This window comes from Mixophyes fleayi, chromosome 2 (genome assembly GCF_038048845.1).
Source record: "Mixophyes fleayi isolate aMixFle1 chromosome 2, aMixFle1.hap1, whole genome shotgun sequence".
Lineage (NCBI taxonomy): Eukaryota > Metazoa > Chordata > Amphibia > Anura > Limnodynastidae > Mixophyes > Mixophyes fleayi.
This window is the reverse complement of record NC_134403.1, coordinates 364,559,817-364,572,352: the sequence shown is the minus strand read 5'-3', so window position 1 is coordinate 364,572,352 and position 12,536 is coordinate 364,559,817. Positions and strand designations below refer to the sequence as shown.

At 42.8% G+C, this 12,536-nt stretch overlaps 1 protein-coding gene across 3 annotated transcripts; it reads left to right on the top strand.

The window, feature by feature from the left end:
• Positions 1–19: 19 nt before the first annotated feature.
• Positions 20–8,633, top strand: GTPBP8 (GTP binding protein 8). Of its 3 annotated transcripts, none has more exons than XM_075197311.1 (7): positions 20–241; positions 897–1,244; positions 2,394–2,492; positions 4,307–4,437; positions 4,537–4,636; positions 6,350–6,468; positions 8,067–8,633. In XM_075197311.1, the coding sequence occupies exons 2-7, from the start codon at positions 921–923 to the stop codon at positions 8,143–8,145; spliced, it is 852 nt and encodes a 283-aa protein (XP_075053412.1). In that variant the 5' UTR covers positions 20–241; positions 897–920; the 3' UTR covers positions 8,146–8,633. The 3 variants fall into 3 exon arrangements, with proteins under 3 accessions (XP_075053412.1, XP_075053414.1, XP_075053413.1); XM_075197312.1 differs by lacking the exon at positions 20–241 and adding an exon at positions 264–757; XM_075197313.1 differs by lacking the exon at positions 2,394–2,492.
• The last annotated feature ends 3,903 nt before the right edge of the window (positions 8,634–12,536 follow it).

Here is a 12,536-nt window from a genome sequence, read left to right as displayed (position 1 = left end):
TAAAGCGCTGTACGATGCGATTGGCTCGCTGTAGATGTACGTCTTCGTAACCGGCTTTTTTGGTCTGGTGACAAAAGTAGCCAATCAGAACGAGGTCAGCTCCTGGACGCAGAACTATTGGCTGAATGTTTGGAATCTGATTCACATCGAGGCTTGGAGCGCAGCCATGTGCAGAGAACAGTGGAAGTCACCCTGATGAAGATTGCTGAATGACAGGAAGGGAGTAACTGCAGGAACCCGGGTACGTTGCAGGGGGACAGGCTCTATTTAAGATAAATATCTGGATAGGGCACCTGTGTCACATGATGTGCTGTTACCCTGGAGACAATGCTGAGTGACAGACTCTGGGTGGGATAACTGTGTCACATGATGTGCTGTTACCCTGGAGACAGTGCTGAGTGACAGGCTCTGGGTGGGATAACTGTGTCACATGATGTGCTGTTACCCTGGAGACAGTGCTGAGTGACAGGCTCTGGTTACCCTGGAGACAGTGCTGAGTGACAGGCTCTGGATGGGATAACTGTGTTACATGATGTACTGTAACCTTGGAGACAGTGCTGAGTGACAGGCTCTGGCTAGGGTACTTGTGTCACGTGATATTGTGTCACCCTAGAGATAGTACTGAGTGACAGGCTCTGGTTACCCAGGAGACAATGCTGAGTGACAGGCTCTGGATGGGATAGGAAAGGATAGAAATTCTCTATTGCATTTTAATTTTAAACAGAACCACTGAGGAACGTTAGGATATAATTGAAGGGTGTGATTTACATTCCAGAGTCATATATAAAAATATCACCTCTATTTTATTACTTCTGTAAACAGCATAACTGGCTTGTCAATATATGTGATTTATTCTTTGTGACATTGTAACCAACTTGCCTTTGTTTAATTTTCAGGTACAATCATATAGCTGGATAAATATGAGGAGAGTATTATGTGCTAGCCAGTTATTCCGCAGACAGTTTCCTGCATGCAAGTCGTGCAGAGATGCTGCGAGTTTGGCTTCCATGTTGGAGGTGTCCAAGCTGCCTCAGAAGAAGTTGGACAGTGTAGTGTTTCCTGTGAAGAACTTGGAGAAGGTACTGAGCCCGGACATCGATAAGACCAATTTCAGACTTTTTGACCCTACAATTGAGGAGATTACAGCGGCTGAGCGTTTGTTCCGGCCATCTGGAAAACACATGATAGATTATATCACTTCAGCAATCAGAATGGATCATGCGCCTGACCTGCAGCAGCCTGAGGTTGGTGATTGTTACTTAAATCATTATTCTGGGTATTACAGCTTACTAGAATAAATCCTGATGATTAAAATAGGACTTGTGCCTGAAATCACTAATTGAAAACAGAGAAATATTGAGATAAGTTATGAATAACTGACCTTCCCTAGCGACTTGTAAATGTAAAACAAACTTGAGTGCACAGATTGTCGCCATGGTTACAGATGATACTAATAAGGCAAGTTTGTCACAATCTATCAAATGGCAGCAACAGTGTATTTTACAGTTTTTTCTTGCCTGTTTCCCAACTTATTTTCCAACTGATTTAACTGTTCTTGGACATACAGTCATGGGCAAAAGTTTTGAGAATGACACAAGTATTGGTTTTCACAAAGTTTGCTGCTTCAGTGTTTTTAGACCTTTTTGTCAGATGTTGCCGTGGTATACTGAAGTAAAATTACAAGCATTTCATATGTGTCAAAGACTTTTACTGACAATTACATTAAGTTTATGCAAAGAGTCAATATTTTCAGTGTTGACCCTTCTTATTGAAGACCTCTGCAATTTGCCCTGGCATGCTGTCAATCAACTTCTGGGCCACATACTGACTGATGGCCGCCCATTCACACACAATTTTGCCTAAGAACACAGCAATGAATAAAGAATGGTACCAAAACATCCTCCAAGAGCAACTTCTCCCAACCATCCAAGAACAGTTTGGTGAGAACAATGCCTTTTCCAGCATGATGGAGCACCTTGCAATAAGGCAAAAGTGATAACTAAATGGCTCGGGGATTAAAACATCTAAATTTTGGGTCCATGGCCAGGAAACTCCCCAGAACTTAATCCCATTGAGAACTTGTGGTCAATCCTCAAGAGACAGGTGAACAAACAAAAACCCACAAATTCTGACAAACTTCAAACATCGATTAGGAAAGAATAGCCGGCTATCAGTCGGTATGTGGCCCAGAAGTTGATTGACAGCATGCCAGGGCGAGTTGCAGAGGTCTTCAATAAGAAGGGTCAACACTGCAAATATTGACTCTTTGACGCTAGTGTTTGTTTTGCTATTCTGAGCAGAGTTGGCGCCCCCTGCTGCCCTCTAGTGAACACCACATAACAGTCGCAATCCAGTGCCTTCATGTTACTGTCAGTGTACATGTTTCTTTACAGGTTTGCTTTATTGGAAGAAGCAATGTGGGGAAGTCCTCTCTAATAAAGTCCTTGTTCGCTCTGGTCCCTGGAATTGAAGTGCGAGTCTCCAAAACTCCAGTAAGTCACAGTGATCTCCAGTAACTGTGATCACTATACCATGTGTCCTTATATACCTGCTAAGCCATTGTCACCTGGTGTAATTAGATTTGTCAAAGTGTAGCTGTAAGAGATCTATGCGCACAGTGTGACATCACGCACTGTGAGAGGGGAAGGACAAAGGGGCTATTTATTATTAGGAGCCCCGTTGCGGCAATAAGAATTTTGTTTTTTTTTACATTTTAAACACAGCAATAAAGGAAAATTACTTATTGGGGGAATTTATTTAAAAACAAAATATACGGCCAAGGAATCTGAGCGATACTTTGCTGGCCAGCAATAGGGGCCCCGAGCAGTAAGAGTTAACTTATGTCTTGGGGTTATACTTACTAAACTGCGAGTGTGGAAAAATGGAGATGTTGCCTATAGCAACCAATCAGATTCTAGCTATCATTTATTTAGTGCATTCTACAAAATGACAGCTAGAATCTGATTGGTTGCTATAGGCAACATCTTCACTTTTTCAAACCCGCAGTTTAGTAAATATACCTCTTGGTCTGGCCCGTGTGTGACCCGGCCTGCACGCAGGAGTCAGCTGTTTATGGAACGCAGTTCACTAGGAAGCAGCAGGTCATGAATATAAGTTGGACCTCATGAATATTAGTCAGGCAGGGCTTCAGTGATGTCACTGGCTCTTGGAGAATTGGATAGATATTAGAATTTTTTGCACCTTTTTAACTAGTTCTTATTTTGTTCAAGCCAAACTCACAGCTACAATGCCTGTTACCCGCATATCAGTACATTTACAATGCACTACCGGTGAGATGTGCACATTTTTCTTTGGTGTGCGTCAAACACGCTGAAATGAAAGAAGCAACAACAAAAAATAAAAAAAGCTCATAACAAGTTGTAAGAACGCGGCCTCTTTTGGTACAATCATTTTTATTTACACGTCTTTCACTTGCGTTAGAAACACAGATGCCAGGTGGAACTTTAACAGCAACATATAAATAGATTTATATAGAGGCTACTTACTTTTTTTTTCTTTCTTAAATTTGCCATTTGATGTCACCAACCACCTATTTGGAGGAAGCAGTAGCAGATTTACTAATTTAATGCACGTTCACACCACACAGTGTTTCGGCAGCGCCAACAGTAAATATGGCCAAGGGATATAGAGGGTGTTCCCGCAGATTACTGCAGCCGATTTTGCATTAGGTGACGGGAGTTGGTATTGAGGTGTTGCAGGGTTTTCTACAGAAGTTGTTGTATTGTGCCGCATTCTCAGAGAATGCGGCACAATACAACAACACTCGGAGAATACGGCACAATACCGCAACACTCAGAGAATGCGGCACAATGCAACAACACTCAGAGAATACGGCACAATACAACAACACTCGGAGAATACGGCACAATACTGCAACACACACAGCCCACTCAGTACTTTTACCTTTGCAGTCTGGCTGGTCCATTGTGCAATATTATGTAGCACATGCCCTTGTGTTTCTAACTCCCATTGTCCTATAGATTGTAAGCTTTCGAGCAGGGTTCTCTTACCTCTCTGTATGTATGTATTACCCAGTATTGTCTTATTAATGTTTGTTCCCAATTGTAAAGCGCTACGGAATTTGCTGGCACTATATAAATAAATGTTGATGATGATGATGAACACTCAGAGAATGCGGCACAATGCAACAACACTCAGAGTGTTGCGGTATTGTGCCGTATTCTCCGAGTGTTGTTGTATTGTGCCGCATTCTCTGAGTGTTGTTGTATTGTTACGTACTCTTTGCCTCTATTACAGCAGCATGTTACTCCTTTTTCTCTCTAAGGGACACACAAGGAAGATGAACTTTTTCAAAGTAGGAAAAGCCTTCACGCTGGTGGACATGCCGGGGTACGGGTACCGAGCCCCTGAAGACTTTGCAGAAATGGTGGAAGGTTATATACAGGAGAGACGCAAGTACGTTGTGTGGGGCACTCGCTGACACTCCTTCTCTTCTCCCTATTTGCGCTGCACAGAGACACACACTTTACACATATTGTTTTATGCATCTTACAGTTTAAAAAGGACCTTTCTGCTGGTGGATGGTTCAGCCGGGATCCAGGAAGCTGATTTAATTGCAGTGGAGATGTGTGAGGAGTTTGGAATCCCTTATGTTGTAAGTTTTATATCTACGTGTTTGTTGATTTTATTGGGGACGTTTATAAAAGGGGAGTAAACAAGAACATACTGGGAAAGGCAGTAATTGACATGAAAATCTTTTGTTTTTCTGATCTAAAACCTTTACCCAAAGGGTTTATTCACAAATAAATATATCCATCATGCTTTAGTGGTTTTCATGGGAGGTGCTTGTTGCACACTGATTGACTGACAGACTAGATCTGCAGATATCATTACATTCCATTAGTTGATTGATACAGAGGGGCGGGGCCAGTGATGTCACAGCAACTCAAATGGAGGTAGTCTCAGCTCTTTGACCTGCATCCGTTCTAATCAGGACACCGTTCTAACACTCAAGGAGGATGTATATCTGCCAGTGGTGTTTTACACTCAGTTTTGTTTGGTGTTTGTTTTTTTTGTTTTTTTTGGGGGGGGGTTTGTCTAGTTCTTATTAACCATTTAATGTAAACCCAATGTATTGAGGGGGTGGGGGTTCCTCACTTCATTACCTGAAGCCAGATCCTGTTTCAGATCAGATTATTTTAATGTGATGTGTAACAGTTTTGGGTAATCTGCGCTTCCTAGATTATATGGTTTGCTGCCACATAAGGGAATAGGTTTAAGTGTTTCTATAGGTCAGAAAACGTTTGTTTTCAGGGTGCAAAATGTAGTTAAGATGACTGGGAATATGTTTTTATAGACAGAGATTTTGGTGGGGTAAATTTAAAGTTTTTGTGGTATTAGGAAACAGTCTCACGTAACACAGTGACAATCAAAGTATGATTGAAATAACCGTATACAGTGGGTGCTAATGTCCTCCTTAGAACTCATATGGGGGGGGGGGACAAAGGAGTGCACATAGTATTAGATGTACAGCTGAAATGAGCCATGGTAAATATACATAAATAGTGAACAATAAACAGTGACAGATAATGAAATGTAGATATTCCCTCCTTAGATTAAGGGAGCGATCAAATTAGATCCTTACTGAGAGCTTAATTGTGTTGAAATCAGTTCAGGAAGTAGTTGGGTCGTTTGTTGAAAGATTGTAATAGCTGGTTGTATCTGTGTCTAGTAGCACAAATCAGAGCTTATAATTGAATCCCAGATGTACAGATCGGGAGAAAAAGGCACTTTGTGAGCTGCTAGGCTGTAATAAATTCATATGACAGCATTGTTATAAGGTGAGAAGAAATGTTAGCGATTGAAAAGGATGTGGCCTGGAGGTGTCCCTCTTACTCACCAATAGTGCCCTTGTCTCCAGCGGGTAGTTACCTCCTGAGCAATGGATCCCCCAAGGGAGACTGGGATGCCGGTGACCCCTTATGAGATAGTAGGTGACAACCTCCGTTCAGATCTTGTCCTGGGCAGTGTTATATTAGGCGGATACTTCCCCCCCCCCCCCCCCCTGCTGCAGTGTAGATTGAACAACTTTGTCCGACAGACTTTCCTTTAGTTACTCCAATATTATTTAAATGTTTGTTTTTGTCTAGTCTTATTAACCATTTCATGTAAACCCAATGTAATAAGGGGGTTAGATGTTCCTCCATTACCTGAAGCCAGATCCTGTTTTATATCAGTTCACTACTGTACATTATACAATGTGTACATAGTTATCCATTAGAAGTGTTTTTGGGAAGACTTGGGAGTTGTGAAATTACTGTGTTATCTATTATGCTTTTGGGCTGTAACACTTGCACTCTATCTGCAGCTTGTGGTGACGAAGATTGACCGGTCCCGACCTGCAGCCTTGGTCCTACAGTATCTGAAAATTGAGGAATTCATAAAGACTCAAACACAAGGCTGCTTCCCCCAGCCCTTCTTAGTCAGGTAACAGGCGCAGAGAATATCATCAGTAGCCATATTTGGTGCCAAAATAAAATAGTAAGGAATAATTAAAAAAAAACTAGAACACAACAACTAAGGCTGGTGTCACATGGGCAGTTTTTTTGCAGAGCTTTTTCCCCCCCGTCGGGGACATTTCACATTGGTGTTATTCCTCCCACTGCTGAGAATCTGCTTCTGATACTGAGTACAACCTTTCAGGTGTCATTTTTTCCCTGCATAAAATGTGCATTACTGAAATAGATTTTCCCGCTGTGTGAAAAGCTAGTGATACCAAGGTTTAATTTTATTTTAATTAAGCCATGGTTGCCGATTTTATTATTATTGTATCAGAATGATAAAGTTATCTACTAAGTGTTTCACACCTGTGCTCAGTATATCCCATATTGTATATGGTACCAGCTGCATGGCAGTATACATGCCCATATGTGTATGCAAAACAAAAAAAAAATAAACCAGTTGTCAGCACTGGTCTTTAACACTGCATATCTGTGTGTATCTAACAAAATGAAAACATGAGGTATTAGTTCATATTTTTTTTTATCAAAACATTTACGCCTGCATCCCAACGTCAAGCGCACCTCATTATATGCAGGTCCTACACGGACCTATATGCTTTATAAACCATTAAAGCGCAGCTAAAATCAGATGCACTCACCTCCCAGGTATAAGGACTTGCATCTAACAAGGGCTGGCTTGTGAGCCACACCCAAATGAGCCTTAAATAGGCCTGATAGACAGCTGCCAAGACAACATAAGGCAATATTTATTTATTTATAAGGCGCCACAAGGTTTCCGCAGCGCCGAACACAGTACAAACAATGGACAGTACAGGGAATAACAGTACAGAACAATAAACAAGTAATACCAAAACTTCAGAGGCTCCAGACAAAGCAGATGTAATGGAGTAGGAGCAGAAGAGAAGTTAGAGAGACAGGAGGGAGAAGGGCCCTGCTCATAAGAGCTTACATCCTAAAGGGAGGGGAAACAGACGGCCGGCACAAAGGAAGTCAGAGGGGGGAGCAAGCGTGCACCCCAACAGAGGAGGAACAAGGGGATGGGAGCGAGCATGGAGAGAGGGTTAGGTGGAAGGCTGGTAGGCTTTAAGGAAGAGATGGGTTTTGAGTGCCCGTTTGAAGGAGCACAAGTTAGGGGACAAACGGATGGAGCGTGGGAGGTCATTCCAGTGGAGGGGGGGCAGCTCGGCAGAAGTCTTGAATTCTAGAGTGGGATGAGGTGATCAGAGTGGACGAGAGGCGACGATCATTGGCCGAACGCAGGGACCGGGTGGGAATATTTGAAACAAAACCCTTGTTGTACTCCAATCACACCACAGCGTAGACTGAATGGACACAGCCATTGCCCAAACTCTAGCTATAGACTACACAGTCCACAAAACGTAGGTTGCACATTTAAAGATCTAGTGCACACTGCCATTCCCCAGCACAGTAATAGTGGCACTCAGATTGTACGTCCACACCTCTGCCAAACTGCCCGACCCGCATGAAATCTTGCTAACCTCATGTTGTGCAAGGTCACATATTTCATATAATAGTTTCACTTACATTTTCTCCCCCTTCCAGCTCTCTGCATTTCTCGGGGGTTCATCTGCTCCGATGTTTCATCGCTCATATAACGGGAAATCTCCCTAAAACTAAATAATGATCTCCATTCTCCCGGATGACGCTTCCTCTGTAACGATCCTGGCTCCGAGAAGAGGAGAAGTCTTATCCCAGGGGAGGAGGCCACAAATTACGTTTGCAGAGTAGCATGACGTGAACGAAGGTTACATTTTGCTCACCAACCAACAGGCCACTGTCTGGGCTGACCGTCCACGTCATGTGCTAACCCGTATACTGTACTGCGCTTATTCTAACTACAATGAAGATCAAAGAGGGAGATTTGACGTTTGGCGCAGTGGGAGGAGCACAAGCAACAACGATCATTTATATTCTCCATGCTGGAGACAGATCTCACTTGGTCTGTGGAACGGTCCTGGATGAACACTTTTCCTACACCCAGGGTTCCAGCTAGTTCTCTGAAGACTGAACCAGACCAATAATGGATTATAAATAAGTCACATTCTCAGGTTAACTTTATTCAGGGTTTATGAATACAAAATAAAAACAATTTGGCTTCTGCCACAGTTACACTTGACACGGGTTTAATCTATACGGTCTATATACTAAACACTGGACGTTTCCATTTAAAACATTTATAGTACAGGTATTCCTCACTTAACGACCAAGTTCCGTTCCTACGACTAGGTCGTTAAGCGAATTGGTCGCTAAGTGAGTACAGTACTGTTATATGCACCTACATGTATTGTAATCATTTTTATTGATTCTGAATGAAGAAATAGACTAAAGAAAACTGTATTTTGTTAGTTTGCTTTACATTACATAACACTGCATAACAATAAATAAACATGTGTACAGTAAAGCTCTACAAACAGCAGCAATTATAACAATGAGGACCCAGGGAGAACCTGGTCGTAACTCCGAGTGGTCATTAAACGGGTAGGTTGTTAAGTGAGGAATACCTGTAAAACAAAAATTGACAGTCAGTCCCTGTGGGAGACTTGTGTTTAACATACAAGATAAAAGTCAGGACATAGAGAAGACATTGACATACATTAATAGCAGAAATGGGCGCTGACTACGTGTAGAGGGGGAAACGCTAGTTTTTTTAAGGCTCTGGGACCAAATTATTTGGAGCACACTGCGTGAATATGGCCTTCATTCTATAAAGGACATTATACAGGCTTGTTTTTCTTAGTGGCTCAGTGAAACAAGTTTCCGCATCTTAGAGACACTTTTGAAGTGAAAGTATGAATGGAGCATAGTGAGCCCAAGTGTGGCCACTAGAGAGCACTATTCTACTGCCCTCTATGGAAGATTTCATTTTCCCCTTGAAGCCACCACAGCTGCACTCATAAGATTCTCTATAGATCAGGCCTGGGTAACCTGTGGCTCTACTGGCAGAGTCCCAGCTGCAGAGCATGCAGAGAGACACAGGTTGTCCAGGCCGCCAATGTAGGATTCTTTTGGTTCATTAAAGTCAACATTTTTAGATGCAAATAATTCTGAAGTCATGAGCGAAATACTATCATTTCTAGTTCTTGTAATAACCATTTCAGTCAAGTTGGCCAGCAACACACAAACAGGTAGTAATAGGCTACTGAAGTGACAGGCTATGTACAAAATTTAAATTAACATAATTACTAAAAATATAAATTATAATGGCAGTTTAAGCACAGTATGAGTTTTAGTTTGATTTAACCGTCTAAGTAAAAGCACTAAAGCAATTTTGTTACAAAATGAACACTTCTAATGTGAGCGAACTGTTCATTGTAAGCTGGGTAATCTATATTGTACAGCTTTTGTATATGGTGAAAGTGTACCGCCTGTACACACTATTACCACTATATGGTGCATCTTCCCACATCCAGCATATAAAAGGTGAGTGGTTTTGTTTGTTTTAAATACACAAGAGCAAAAGTTGAACCATAAAACACAACCACTGGGGCTTATTCGTTCTCGGAACGTTGTACAATCACATGCACGTTGTATTTCTGTGTCCAGGGTAGGAATTCGTTTGTTCCCCACAGAGTACCGCCAACCATATAGAACTTTATGCTGTAGACTGAACAAACTCCTACTGAGGGAGGGCATTCTCGTTACCATCTTCTGCAGGTTCCTCCTTGTTGCAGGCAGTCGGGTGGTGGATTCCAATGAAAAGTTCATAAATCAGCGTACCCACCAGTCCATCTACCATCGGCCCCAATACCGGCACCCACCACCAATGGTCGCCAGCCCTGCCAGTAACAAATAAGCCATTATATTGCTTTACTGAAGCTGTTCACGAAAAAGTGAAGCTAAAATTAGATGATTTAGATGAATGCAATGCTAGAACATTAGGAGAGCAGATGTTACCTGAAGACTTCAAGGCCCCAGCCAGCAATCGCTGTGAAGATACGAGGTGCCAGGTCCTGGGCTGGATTAATGGGGTACCCACAGTTGAAGCCCATGGACAGACCAACTAGTAGTACTACAAGGCCAATCACAAAAGGTTGAAGACCACGAGGGGCAGCGTTGTTTTCTTCATCTATAATGGCCAGAATACAGATAATCAAGGCAGATGTGGCAGTCACCTGGGGGTAGAGTAAAAGTTAGAAGCCATTACAAGAACAGTTACCACTTGTTTCCACCATCATTTACAGCAAAAGCAACCCACGTCTCCACAGCAAACCTTGCCAAGACAAGTAGGTCAACAGCTGGAGAACCACTGGTTGACCAAATCCGACTCGGATATATAACCAAACTAGTTGCCACTATCCTCAATGTGAGCCCTCACTAGTGGGTTAACTCATTGCTCAACTGAATAAAGACGGGTAACCCCTCACTAAATATATAATGTAGTTTATCCTTCACTCATGTATCTGAGTAACTTACCAGCTTTTAGGACTATGCACTAGAAGATCCTGCATTCCATGGATTATCCTCAAAGAAAGCATCCCACATTTGGATTTTGTGGGTGTATCTAGGTTTAAACGAGTCCTCAACTACATCTACTAAAAGGCTTTGAATATATTTTATTTCCATTTCATCACTTACAGGCGATTCATTACATTCACATGGGTTCTAATTTACCAGGGCCCTCTAATAAGAGGGCCCTGGTAAATTATCAGACTCCAAACTTATTTACAACCTGACTTAATTCCTTGCAAAGACTTTGATTCAATTAATAAGTACATAGCTCAGGAGGCTGAGATATCATCTCTGGCCTGTGGTATACAATCCATGTAGAGACTGGTCTATGTGACTAGCAGTGGATCATGGAGCCACGTACTCCATTGTGGGTTTTCCTAGTTTCTTCCCTCGTGTAGACTCTGAGAGACTGCTGGAGAAGTAAGACGTTACCAATGTACGTAACAGAACAATAATCCCTTACTTAGGTGCTTACCTTCAGCTGGTGCTTTTTGACTTTTTGGGACAGGCTCCGGATCCATTACGCATGAAATAAAAATCTCCTTCATAGAAAAGTGATTTGCAGCAGTAATACAAACGACTGTGCAGCTCTCCGCTACTATATGTATGCCCTGGCATTTGCGGTTTCTTGATATCATCGCCATTTATTTATATAGCGCCACTAATTCCGCAGTGCTATACAGAGAACTCATTCACATCAGTCCCTGCCCCATTGGGGCTTACAGTCTAAATTCCCTAACATACGCGTTTCAATTTGTTAGCAGCCAATTAACCTACCAGTATGTTTTTGAGTGTGGGAGGAAACCGGAGCACCCAGAGGAAACCCACGCAAACACGGGGAGAACATACAAACTTACTGGACTGCAGGAACAGTGAACGTATTTATATATTGCAGTAGAAAAAATTTATTTCTTTTTTTTTCTTTTTTTTATAATTTTTTAATAACAATGGACTCAGCAGGACAGAGCACAGGACACAGCACCACTGGACTCAGCAGGACAGAGCACAGGACACAGCACCACTGGACTCAGCAGGACAGAGCACAGGACAGAGCACTGGACAAAGCACCACTTGACTCAGCAAGACAGAGCACTGGACAAAGCACCACTGGACTGATCAGCAGGACAGAGCACAGGACACAGCACCACTGGACTGATCAGCAGGACAGAGCACAGGACAGAGCACTGGACAAAGCACCACTTGACTCAGCAAGACAGAGCACTGGACAAAGCACCACTGGACTGATCAGCAGGACAGAGCACTGGACAAAGCACCACTGGACTCAGCAGGACAGAGCACTGGACAAAGCACCACTGGACTCAGCAGGACAGAGCACTGGACAAAGCACCACTGGACTCAGCAGGACAGAGCACTGGACAAAGCACCACTGGACTCAGCAGGACAGAGCACTGGACAAAGCACCACTGGACTCAGCAGGACAGAGCACTGGACAAAGCACCACTGGACTCAGCAGGACAGAGCACTGGACAAAGCACCACTGGACTCAGCAGGACAGAGCACAGGACACAGCACCACTGGACTCAGCAGGACAGAGCACTGGAC